Below are 12,664 nucleotides of genomic sequence, written 5' to 3'. Positions count from 1 at the left end.
CCTTCAAACACAAGTGGTGTGTGCTCTGTGCAACACAGGTGGTATATGCACTGTGCAGCCGCAAGCCTACAAACGCACAAAGTTGCATATTAATTTATACACATGCTATAACTTAATCGATGCCCTATTTCGCAGTAAGTCAATTCAGTTTCTCCTTTTATAAAGTTGCTCTGCATGCTTAAAGGATTGGTAGGCATTTTGCCAATTGCATTCTAGAAAGTTCCGGGTGCTTCCATACACTTTCGAAGCCGCTATTGGAATGACTTCCCTTAGCTTCAGTTTCCTATCTTTACAGATAGCAAGACTGTAGTCCTTCAAACTTGAAAGACTTGTCTTATCCTGCCTGTTAGTCATGCAGCCTAAGTGGGACTCCAGAAATCCCATGCACGCTCTCCCTCCTCTTGCCACATTCCCGCCCCTCCCCACGCACCGCCATCCCCCCCCTCCCCTCGCGCTTTTCCCGCTCGGCCGCTTGGCCTATGGCAAACGCCAAGAATTAATTAGGGGCGGGGATGGAGGAGCGTCTGTCAGGAGATCGCCATATTTCTGTACAGCCCGTGGGGCAGCCCCAGCAGTCGGTGGGTCAGGAGAGGTGCTGACAAGGCGGGGCAGACGCTGAGCTCCTCCGGCTTCACCCCCTCCCGCTGGGGACAGGTGGCTGCAGAGCGCCCCGCCTCCGCCAGCTGCGAGTGGGAACCAGGGAGGGCCAGTCCCGGACGGCCACTGCCAGCTGCGAGTCCGGGGACAGCGCGGTCTAGTGTGGGACAGCCGGCCGAAGGGTCCGGCAGCGGCAAACGAGTATCCTGGCGGCCAAAAAAATGCTCCTGTACCGAGGGGCCCCCGCGGGCCCTGGCGCTCAGGGCGGCGGACTGGCCCGAGTGGGCAGTGTCCCGCAGGCCTTTGGGATTCGCCTGAGCACGGTAGGTTGGGGGCCCCCCGAGGGGACAGACTCGCGCGAGCGTGCGCGGGTCCCCGGGCTGCGGGGGGCGCATGGGGTGGGCCCGGTGGGCCGAGGCCTCACTCGGGACGGGACCTTTTCTCGCCCCCAGATGAGCCCCCGCTATCTCCAGAGCAACTCCAGCAGTCACACGCGACCCTTCAGTGCCACCGCGGAGCTGCTAGGTGAGTGGCGACGGTGGGCCGGGCCGCGGGGTCGCAAGCCGGGGCAGCGGTGCCAGCGTGGTGCGGTGGACGCGAGAGGAATGCACGAGGCGCGTGGGGCGGGTCCGCCTGGGACGGGTTGCCTCGGCCACCGTGTTCTCTCGGGGGCCGGGGTAGGGGGACTAGATCCTGCCCGGAAAGCCCAGGAAGCGAGGTGTGTATGAAGAGTTTGATAGGGTTCCTGCGCCGTTGTTCTGTCTGGTTCGTGATGTTCCAGTCACTTTAGGATTCTTAGTAAATAATCAAAAAGCAATGCATAAAAATATCGGGCCCCGAGGCGTCTGGGTTCGACAGCGGCTGGCAGCCGACAGAGGGCCCCAAGCTGGCAAAGGAACAGTGCAGAGGACCGTGTAGACTCCTTGGAAAGATCTGGAACCGACTTCTTTAACTTTAGAGACAAAGTCTAGGAATGATGGGACATCTCTTAAGAGATGATGACACGAGTGCATTTGGCTCCCTGAGACTGCAGAGGGCTGGGTTCGTAGTCCACGAGCGCCCTCACACCGCTGGAATGAATCCGGAGGACTTAAGGACTTAACCTCTGGGTGCACCGATGCTTGCTTAAGGAGCATTTTCAGTTGTTTCCCTGGAGCTGGCTGCATCCGCTTCTGCAGTGGCGTTCGGCTCAGAACGCAAAAAAGAAAAGCAGTTCTGCACACAGTTCAGCAGCATGGAGAGCAGACACATTATAAATATTTCAGAAACCCAAAGAAGGGAGACAGATTTATGGGGCTAGTTAGCACAGAACAAAAATCTTGAAAATGGCTTCAAAGCTATGTGAATGAACCCCAGTGAGTATTTAAGCCACCGCTATGGCCATGCCATGGGACTTGTTTTTGTAATGATGTCGGTGGGGGAGGGGAAGAGCCAGCAGAGTTATTTGGAAGGTGATGGGGAATTCTGATGATTAGTTTGGCTATCACCTAAAATGCTATATAGTAGGTTGCTGATTGCAGTCTAGAAAGTTCAGGAGGAGAGTAGCATTGATGCAGTTTGAAGTTCCAGGCTGAGGTGGCTCTGTCTTTTAGGCTTTTCACTATGTCCACAGAGAGTCTTCGAATAGTGGGATGAGATCAATGTGTATGTAGCGTATTTTAAAAAGACAAGAGAGAGGAAACTTAAGGATATTTTCAAATTGTAATCCCGAAATACATGATTTGTCCACCCTCTTTTTTTGGTGATGCGAGGAATTGAACCCAGAACCTCATAAATGCTAAGCAAGAGCTCACACACACAAAGACAGATTTTTTTTTTAGACCAAGTCACAAATATTGATAGGGCAAAGGAACATCAGAATGTTTACTGGGAATTCATACCTTTCATTTGTCTTTTCCCTCAACAGTTTTCTTTCTTTCTGAATTAATTTTTAGGGGATCACTTATTTGATAGACATGTATTAAATATCCTATATACAAAGTCACCAAGCTGGGTAGAAAATGGATATAATCCAGATCTACGTTATTAGTAGGTGTGACAAAACATTTATCAGCTTCTGGAACAACCATGTAGTATGTCCCAAGCGCTGTATGAAGAGATGCCCACGAGGGCTGTAGGAGTACAGACAGAAGAGGAGTGACTCACGCTGATCAGGAGCAGAGGGCTCAGAAAACGTTTTGTGGAGGAGGAGGCATTTGAGCAGTGATCTGAAGGGTTGGGGCATGTGGATATGGTGAGTGGGGTGGGGGGACGACATTCCACTCACAGGAAGAAGTGGATGAGCAAAAGCGTGAAGACTGTCTACTTGGTCCTTGAATTTAATTAGAGCACCGAGTTGACAAACAGTCGAAAAGCACATGCTTTTAACTGATTAAGAAAGAGCTTTCAAACATATCCTTGTAGTTTATCCTTGGAAATGAGCAGTGGTTTTTTTTTTTCAAAGATGAGTAAAAAGAGGATTGGAGATAGTGTATATTTCTAAGGTCACATGTCTAAGTAAGTGGCAGGTTGAGGTCACAAACATGGGTCATTTTGCTTAAATTCCAAGTAGGAAATGAGGTTAGAAAGGTGATCTGCAACCAGGATGTGGCTGGGAGGCTTGACATTTGACCTGCTAGCCTGACAAGGAGAGTTAGTGCTTAGAGCGCTCCTTCGGGGTGGTTGATCTTACCCAAGAGGAGTCGGAGAAGAGAGACATAGGTTTTTAAGATTATTAGAAAGCTATTGCAATAATACAGATGAGAGGGGATAAACCCTTGTAAGTTAAGAAAAATGACAACGAGAACAGTAAAAGCAAGATGTAACAGAACCTGGGGGTGTATAGAGCAGAAAGATGGATGGATTAAAAATAGCTTTAAAAAGATTTGTTATTTTTATGTGTATGAATGTTTTACCATGTATGTAAATGTACCCGCACAAATGAGGGCAGTTCCCAGGGAAGCTAGAAGAGGGTATCAGATCACCTGGAATTTGAATTGTAGACAGTAGTGCCAGTGGGTACTGGAAGCCAAGCCAGGATCCCCTGCAAGAGCAGCAATTGATCTTAACCACTGAGCCATCTCTTCAGCTCCAGAAAAACATCTTTTTAAATACCAAACTCACAGTTTCACACATGCTAGGTAAGTATTCTACGCAGCTACAACTCCAGTTGTACTGGCCATTGGAATGTTTGGGCATGTGTGTGTGTGTGCGCACGCACGCGTGCGCACGTGCGCAAAGAATAGCCTTGTGACCAAAAATGACCTACCTTACTTTTATATTTCTATCTGCTTGCAAGTTGCCTTGTAGTGCAGTAGCCTTTCCCTGGCAACCTTGCACATCTCCACGTACTGAAGCAGGAACAGATGGGGGCTTGTGAAGTTTCAAAGCAGGCTCTCCTTCCTTATCTCTCTTCTCACTGAAAAATTTGTTAGGCTCCTCCTTTCCTGCTACCGCCACCACCAGGTACCACCAAGTTCCCATGAGGGATGAGTCTTCACTTACAGAACTCTTTTTTTTTTGAAGACAAGGAATCCAGCACTGGGGAGGCAGAGGCAGGAGGATCTCTGTGAGTTCGAGGCCAGCCTGGTCCACAAGAGCTAGTTCCAGGACAGGAACCAAAGCTACAGAGAAACCCTGTCTTGAAAAACCAAATAAGACGAAAAAAGAAAAAAAAAAAGACAAGGAATCATGTAGATGGTGAATGTGGAACCGCTTAGGCTGTAAGGATTTTCATGTTCTTGCTAAAGTAACTTGGTAGCCAAAGGCAAGGTGGAGCTAGGGCCCTCTCGCTAAGGGATGGCACAGACTAAGAGAGAAGAGGTAAGAGTGTATTAGTGTATGGAATTGTGAATCCAGATGAAGATGGGACAGCTCTCATCTAACTCTAGGTAAAGGAGTTAGGGTTCTCTCATTATATCTGTTCATGGTCTGAATGGGCTGGACTGGGCTAGAAGATCGATTCCCTGAGATGTGATAGGATATGCTAGACATTGGCCAGTTCTTATCATGCTGAACAACAGGAGGTAGGATTGAAACTGCTTGCCTTGCCAGCACCGTAGAAGTTCATCCATTGGACTGATCATATTGTTAAACTATCATTTGTTGAGGCCTCATAAAAGGCCACGCGGAGCCAGGAATTAAATGCAAAGCTTTGTTTGCCAGTCCATGCCCACTGATCTCAATTTCCCTGATGCACTGTCTGACTCTGACCTCTCTTGGGCCCCATATTCTCTGTACTTCATGAAGCCACCACTCATATCTGACTGTTCCAGACATGTGACTCATGAACTGTCTTTGTTCTTTGGTCCACTCCTAGAAAACAACCAAACAAATAAAAACAACCTAGTGAAGTTTGGCCCAAGCTTTGAATAGAGAGAAAAGAGAAGTGATTTTGTTGAGGCCCATAAATTGATTCATTTCACGTCCCAGTGTACATGTGTGTAATTAGAATCAGTGTGCGTTGTGTGTTTGAATTGGGAATGTCCATAAAGTATTAGAAAAGGTCCTCGATAGTCATCATTTTCCATGCATAAATGCTATCCAGCTGGTTGACAAGTGTATTGGTCTCAATGGCTTTGGCTGTCTACCAGCAGGAGTGACTGATAAGAGCCTGCATGCCAAGTAAAATTTCCTGAATGCTGACAGATGTAAAATGCTAGGTCTTCCTGATGGTTAAGAAAAAAAAACTGCCTCTTACAAAGTAAAGAACTGTATTTCTGTTAATGCTTCCTTTGCTTATCAACGTGTGACTTCTGCTCAAATATAGCCCCGGTACTAATGCCGCGTTTACACGGGGCTTAGGGCCTCCTTGGATCTTACAAATCCACTGTACTAGACCTCATAACCCCTTTCTGGGACTGTCCAGATTTTTTTCAGATTGCAGCCAGTAACAGTTTTATCAATGACTGGCAGCACTGTCGTATCGCTTGAAATTAATCTGCCTCTCGTTTTATTTGGCAGACTTTCCACACATCCAAGTGGCTGTAACTGATACTGATAATTATATTGTAAAAATGTGTATTTTGAGTAAGTGTAATACTTTTCTTGATTCTAAGAGATGTTCCCAATGGAGAAATGACATGATTTGTTCGACGATATTGATCAGGACCCCACATGGCTATCTCAGGCCAACTCTATGGTATCAGTAAAGTCATATAGAATGTCGGCAAGACAGGGAAGGATATATAGAAAGGAAGATCTCTGTTGCTTAAAAAACCTAGTAGAAATTGAAATGATGTAGATACCTAGCTGTAGAAGTCAATTTTGTGTCGCTCTTAACAAAATGCCCAAGCATAAATGCATTGTAAATAAAGAAGTTTATTTGAATCATGATTCTGGCTCCTGAAATGTCCAAATGGCATCATGCCAGCCTTCCTGGAAGGGCCCCCTAGCTGCATCACAAGGCATCACAATGTGCCAGAGAAGTCAAAACAGAGCTCGACACGTACAGAAGGAGCCAAACACACAGGGTGGCCTTGGATTAAAACAACTCATTTTAGTAGAAAGTAATCCAGTCCTTTCAAATCTGACAGTATCAGTCCTTTCCAAGGCAGCATCCTCAGTGACCCAATTATATTGTATTAGACTTTGCTTCTTAAAGGTCCTGCCATCTCTTCATCCCACCAAAGGCAGAGCTTCTAGCATGTAAGCCTTTAGGGCACAAATCATAGCCAACCAATAGTACTATCCACCATTTGTATAGAATACACTTCTAACTGAGACTAGTAATCCATACCAGTTAATGACTGTGTAAACTGGTGCCCATGGCAATCGATGTGGCCTTTCAGATAGTGGTAGTCTCTGGCATAGAGGACATGACACATTTAATATGGTTAAGTTTGAAAATAATTCGCTGTTTGTGAAGATGTACTTCAGGAGGAATCATGGAAGTTTCTATGAAGTTTTTTTTACATTAATTCGGATCTCCATTTCAAGGGCTAGAAATGCTCTCACATTTAACACAGAGAAAAACAGCAGAATCACTGTTTCTCTCAAAACAGGCTTGTTGCCATCGCTAGGATTTAAGTAGGCAATTAAATGTTTTAATTTTAACCTTTGACTCCTTGAGGTCTTTATAACTATAAACAGGGATAGCAAAAATACATGTGTGTGTGTGTGTGTGTGTGTGTGTGTGTGTGTGTTTGAGAGAGAGAGACAGAGAGAGAGAGAGAGAGAGAGACAGAGAGAGAGAGAGAGAGACTGACTCTCTGCTATGTATTTCTGATATCTATGACTGTCCTGGAGTTTGCTATGTAGAACAGACTGGCCTTGAACTCACAGGGATCATCCTGCCTCTGTCTCTCTAGTGCCGGGATTAAAGGTATGTGCCACAACATCAATACCATGTTCTTTAACAGAGGATATCAAAAAGCAGAAGATAATTCCTTTTTACAAATAAACTGTAATGTACATAACATCCATTCTTTTTACCCAAAGTGCTGGCTCAATTTGTTCACTCTATCCACCTTTCACTGTGTTTGTGAGCTGTAAAGTGTCTTAGAGGCAAGAGGTAGAAAAGCCAAATCAGAGAAAAATGCTTTGCAAATAGCCCATTTTCCCATAGACCCTGACTTTTATAAGGAGAAAATCAGACTGCAGGATCATCCATTCTGTGAAACCTAGAAATCAGCTTCATGGCTCCGTCTGCCATCAAGTCCACTGTTCTCTGTAACTCAGTAAGCGCACCACTGTTATTGTTTCCATCCTTACCTCCTGGGACTTTCATAAGAAGGAATGAAAGACAGATTTATATGTCTTGGTACTGAACTGGAGGTTTTGATAGATTATCGATTTCTCCTTTTTGCAGATAATGCTGTAGACCCAGATGTATCTGCCAGGACAGTCTTTATAGATGTTGAGGAGGTCAAGAATAAACCTTGTTTGACATTTACTGATGATGGATGTGGGATGACACCTCACAAACTCCACCGAATGCTCAGGTAAAAACATCTCTATTCGATGTCATTATCTTGACTTCACAAACTTTATTTGCAGCTCGATAACTTGTCTGTAGTATTTTAACTTATCTCTCTTTACACTATGGATACTTATGAAGCATATCTTAGTGTGAGGACTCTGATTGTGAAGCAGACAGTATTTCTACCTGCAAGGAACTTAGAATCTAGCTGCCAATTCAGATGATTGAGGCAAGTAACCATAATAAAAGACTCTAAGCTTAAAAATAGAAAAGCATGAGATACATGGGACCTCAGAGGTCTCTGAAAGTCTCCTAGTTAGAATGCTATTCACATTGAGATGTGAAGGATGGCTCAAATTTAACAAGGTAAGAAAGGGTAGGGAGCAAGGCCTGGCAGTTCAAGAAGAGAAAATGTTCTAAATAAAACCCTGAATTTCTTCATTTATCTGATCCCTTTCTCCAGTTCATAATTCATCTAAACTCCTTCTTAAGGCCTAAGTACTGGAGTTGGGATGACTCATGGGTCAGAACTGTGAAGTGCCTGAGCATAAGGAAACCCCATGCAAGGTGAATTAAAGGCTTCACATACATAGTCTTGGAAGGTTTACCATAGAGCTGTGGAGTTAAGAAGGGGTATTTTCTGACCAGTGAAGCTGAAGATAAATTCCTACTGACATACCGAGTTCGTTTACTTATTTTTCAACGTTTGTGGTGGTGAATGTTTGTGCTTTATTGTCTCCCCATATCACTTGGTGCAAGATGGGTGTTTCTTCAACCCTTTCCTTCTTTTTTTCCTTTTGAGCAGATGTGGTTGTTAACTCTCCGTGTGCTTCCTGAACTGGAGCATGTAAAGCATGGGTAACAATGGAGCGGTGCTGACCAGGAGTGAAAGGGCTCAGAATCCTAAAAATGGAAAACAAATTCATTGTCTTGTAGTTTTATTGGAAAGTGTTCTGAATTAGTAGATGTTTGTAGGAAATCCCTTTGTTCCTCAAAGAAACAAAAATGAAATTTAGTCAAAGAGATTATATTTGCTACTCAGCAGTCTGTGTATCTTTTACCTTAGTCTCTCTTTCTTTAACAAATATTTTGTTTTATGTATATGCATGTTTTGTGTACATGTAGTGTCCCAGATCCCCTGGAACTGGACCTACAGAAAGCTCTGAGCTGCCATATGTACTCTGGGAATTGAACCTAGGTCCTTTGGAAAAACAACTGGTGTGCTTAACCAGTGAGCCACCTCTCCAGCCCTTACTCTCTTAACCAGTGAGCTGCCTCTCCAGCCCTTACTCTCTTAACCAGTGAGCCGCCTCTCCAGCCCTTACTCTCTTAGTCTCACTTAGAAGAATGTTTGAGTGCCAGGTATGGTAGTGCATGCCTGTGATCCCAGAATTTGGGAGAAGAAGCTAGGCATATTGAGAGTTCTAAGCTTGTCTGTGCTACAGAGTTTTGCCAAAATAAGACAGAACCAACAAAAACTCGAGGGAAATTTCTAGAAGTGAGACCAAGTATGTCCAGTATGTGGTAAATGTGGAGGTAGAGACTTGATTTGATTTTCTAATTCACAACATCAGTTTTATTCCTAGAATTAATAGTACATGCTAAAAAGAAGACAATCGACATAGGATAGAACTATTAATATTTATGTCTAATTCTGCATTACAACATTTCTCTGAAATTGCTGGTCACCTGTTTTTTGTATGTGTTTGTGTGTATGTGCATGTACATGCATGCCCGTGTTGCGAAAGCCAGAGGTTGTTGTCAGATGTTCTCCTCAATTACTCTCCCCCCCACTTTTTTCCCCCATTGAACCTGGGGTTTTACCTTCATCTAGACTAGCATGCCAGCAATCCCCAGATAATCCCTCTGTTTCCACCTCCTCGATGATGGGGTTATAGGCATGCTTTGTTGAGTGTAGGCTTTTATGTGGGTGCTGGAGACCTGAACTCAGGTGCTCTTGTTCACTCATCAAGCAGCTTACTCACCGAGCCCCCTCCCTAGCTCCCACTGATCACCTTACTTACTGACTTCCTCCCACAACACCTTATCCCAGTTACGTGGGCACCAAACAGTAGGTCCAGCAAATATAGAAATACCTTCCATTTTTTCTGTGCATCTATTTATATGAAAGTTGATATAGTTATAAGAAAGAGGGGAAGAAGAGGATGATTTAAAAATAATTTCAGGGCCCTGAGAGATGCTTCAATGTTTAAGAGCACTGACTGTTCTTCCAGAGGACTTGGGATCAATTCCCAGCATCCACATGGTGGCTCACACATGTCTGTAACTCCAGTTCTAGGGAGTTTGACACCCTGTTTTTTCCTCCATGGGCACTGTATGCATGTGATGTGCAGAAATGCATGCAGGCAAAATGCCTATTTCCATAAAGTAAAAATAAATAAAATACTTTCAAGAATAATCACTCATTCATTCAGTAAATTCCTACCAAATGAATGAGTGAATGAATCAGAAGCAAAGCCTTATGTCAAATGCCAGTGGTAACCTAGACAGATATAATCTTTGCTCTAAAAGTGTCAACAGTATAGTGGAAAGGGAAGCTGGCTAGTGCTATGGGTAAGCAGGCTTTCACCCAGAGGTAAGTGGTAAGAAAGAGTACAAATTTTGAGTCCATTTAGCAGAAGGAAAAGAATCTAGCCTATGAAGTTAAAAAAAAAAACTACACAAAGAAATACATTGTGTGCGTGTGTGCATGTCTCTCTCTCTCTCTCTCTCTCTCTCTCTCTCTCTGTGTGTGTGTGTGTGTGTGTTGGAAAGCCCGTATGTGGAATTCAGAGGACAACTTTGAATAGTTTGCTCTCTTGTTCCATCATGTGTTTGGGGGGTTGAACTCAGGCCTTCAGGCTTGGTGGAAGTACCTTTGCCTACTGAGACATCTTGATGGCTCACAAAACGACATTTCAGGCAAAATATGAAGGATCAGTATTACCCATTCAAAATTGGCAGAACCTTACATAGCCATAATATTTTTTTCCCATCACACCAAATATATTTCCCATTGATTTTCACGGAGCACATTTTTTTTTATATTTAAAACTTAATTTTAGGAAACTGTGCTAATGAGAATTTCATGTAGTGTGTATACTGGATTTTTCTTGTGATTGTATCTCAAATGCACACTAGCTAAAGTATATCGTTTATTTAAAGGAGATCATCTAGTCTAATCTATTCCACCCAAGACTTCACTTCCCACAATTGTTTTTCTAGCAATACGTTGTACACAGCCAGCAAGTACTGCTCTAGCTGGTCTCCACAGCCCTAGCCCACCACAGTTTTTGAAGGAAAAAAAATTGTAAACTTTAGAAGTAGTTTTGATATATTACTGTGTAAGGTATTTTTTCTGTTTTTCATTTTGTGCTACATTTATTTTATATTTGGAAAAAATACTAGAAGTCATTGTGCAAAGCATGTGAAAGTATTAAGCCTATAGCCATTCTGTTTGCCCTCTGACATTTATCGGTATCCTGTGCCTGTTTTTGTGACTCATTATGCTACTCTTCCTGTTTTCAGGCTGATAAACTAGGGTGCAAAACTGAAGGAGCAGCTTCTTTCATAAACACAGAAACCCATGAAAAGTAAGCTACAAAAGGAAAGTCTGGGCTGAATAGGTAGTTCCTCTGAGTAAGTGAGCATTTGCCTGGCATGTGAAGGTACCTCAAGGGGAAGAACAAAACTAAATCAAAGAAAATCTTTCATTCAGTTTTTTTAAGTCCTACTGTTCTGTCCTTTTTGGCCTCCTGGATAGTATGGGAATCAGTATATACCCATTCAGCAGCCTTTCCCAGCAAGGTGGGAAGCCTCTTCCAAAGGTCAAGGATTAAAAAGAAGCACGAAGTCAGATTGAAGGCCTTTGCTGCCTCCACTCAGAATCACAGAGCATAGTAGGTCTGTCTGCTCCAAGACTGCAGCCAGAGAGTAACAGCCTGCTTGTCAGTCTTGTTTTGTTTTGTTTTGAGACAGGGTTTCTCTGTAGCTTTGGAGCCTGTCCTGGAACTAGCTTTTGTAGACCAGGATGGCCTCGAATTCACAGACATCTGCCTGCCTCTGCCTCCCGAATGCTGGGATTAAAGGCGTGTGCCACCACTGTCTGCCTTGCTTGTCAGTCTTTCAGTCGCTTATAGTACAAGTTAGATCACCACTATGCCTAGGAAACAAGCCTGCAAATGCTTACTTGTGTATTTCCCTGGAGTTTTGCTAAGGTGTGTTTCATTGGTCAGCAGCCAAATTTTATCTATCTATCTATCTATCTATCTATCTATCTATCTATCTATCTATTTTTGGTTTTTTGAGACAGGGTTTCTCTGTAGCTTTGGAGCCTATCCTAGAACTAGCACTTGTAGACCAGGCTGGCCTTGAACTCAAAGAGATCTGCCTGCCTCTGCCCCCGAGTGCTGGGATTAAAGGCGTGTGCCACCACCCTGCTAGCAAACCAACTTAAATTCATCTCTCTAGAATCTAGATTCCTGACATCTTAAGGGTATTTGAGAGAAAATCGCTATATAATTGTATTTCATTGAGAGTACCAGTCTTCAATTCCCTTGGTGTATAGACAATAGTATTTGTTACAAGAGAGGATAGAACAAGATTAATTTAGTGAAGATGAGCCATCTAAGCCCAGATAGCTCTTCTGAAATTATTTTAGCTATATAAAGCTATACAACCTGATACATTTCTGTTATTAAGTATGGTGAGCGCTCTTGTCTTAGGTATTTGCAGTTAAATAGAATGCTTAACGTGGGACCTTAGTTGAAACAGCACATGGAAGTGTTAGTAACAGAACCAAGTCTAAAGCTTCCTTGTCTCTTCTCCTTTCTTTTATCCTTTTCCATCCTGGTTTTGACTCAGGCCTGTTACTTACCTTTTCACCCTTATATTGACATCTGTTCTTACAATATCTAATACAAGGACCTGTGTACATTGGGGGGTAATAGGTGACAAAAAGTAGAGGAGACTAGAAAATAAGAGACGGACTGATTGCCTGTTGTACCACTTTCCCTTGACTACCTAATGGAAAATTTTGTGATATTGGAAAAAAAATCCATATGACCATACAAATTCATTTTGTGTGGCAGGCCTGTTTATGAAGAGCCCTGAATTTTAGATATGTCATTAGATCCGGAGGACAGATAAGGAACAGTACATTCCCGTTCT

The 12,664-nt window shown here is 43.5% G+C and overlaps 1 protein-coding gene across 1 annotated transcript in view; it reads left to right on the top strand.

The window, feature by feature from the left end:
• Positions 1-705: 705 nt before the first annotated feature.
• Positions 706-12,664, top strand: part of LOC121437117 (MORC family CW-type zinc finger protein 4-like) — a 56,630-nt gene continuing 44,671 nt past the window's right edge. Inside the window, exons 1-3 of the mRNA XM_041636953.1 lie at positions 706-920; positions 1,050-1,122; positions 7,385-7,517. Of these exons, the coding sequence (XP_041492887.1) occupies positions 819-920; positions 1,050-1,122; positions 7,385-7,517 (308 nt within the window). The 5' untranslated portion in view covers positions 706-818. The remainder of the gene's footprint in view (positions 921-1,049; positions 1,123-7,384; positions 7,518-12,664) is intronic.

Source organism: Microtus oregoni, unplaced genomic scaffold, assembly GCF_018167655.1.
Source record: "Microtus oregoni isolate MIOR12 unplaced genomic scaffold, Mior012 000050F_ref0000143, whole genome shotgun sequence".
NCBI classification, from domain to species: Eukaryota; Metazoa; Chordata; class Mammalia; order Rodentia; family Cricetidae; genus Microtus; species Microtus oregoni.
The sequence above is the reverse complement of the archived record's forward strand: the minus strand, read 5'-3'. Positions and strand labels throughout refer to the sequence as shown.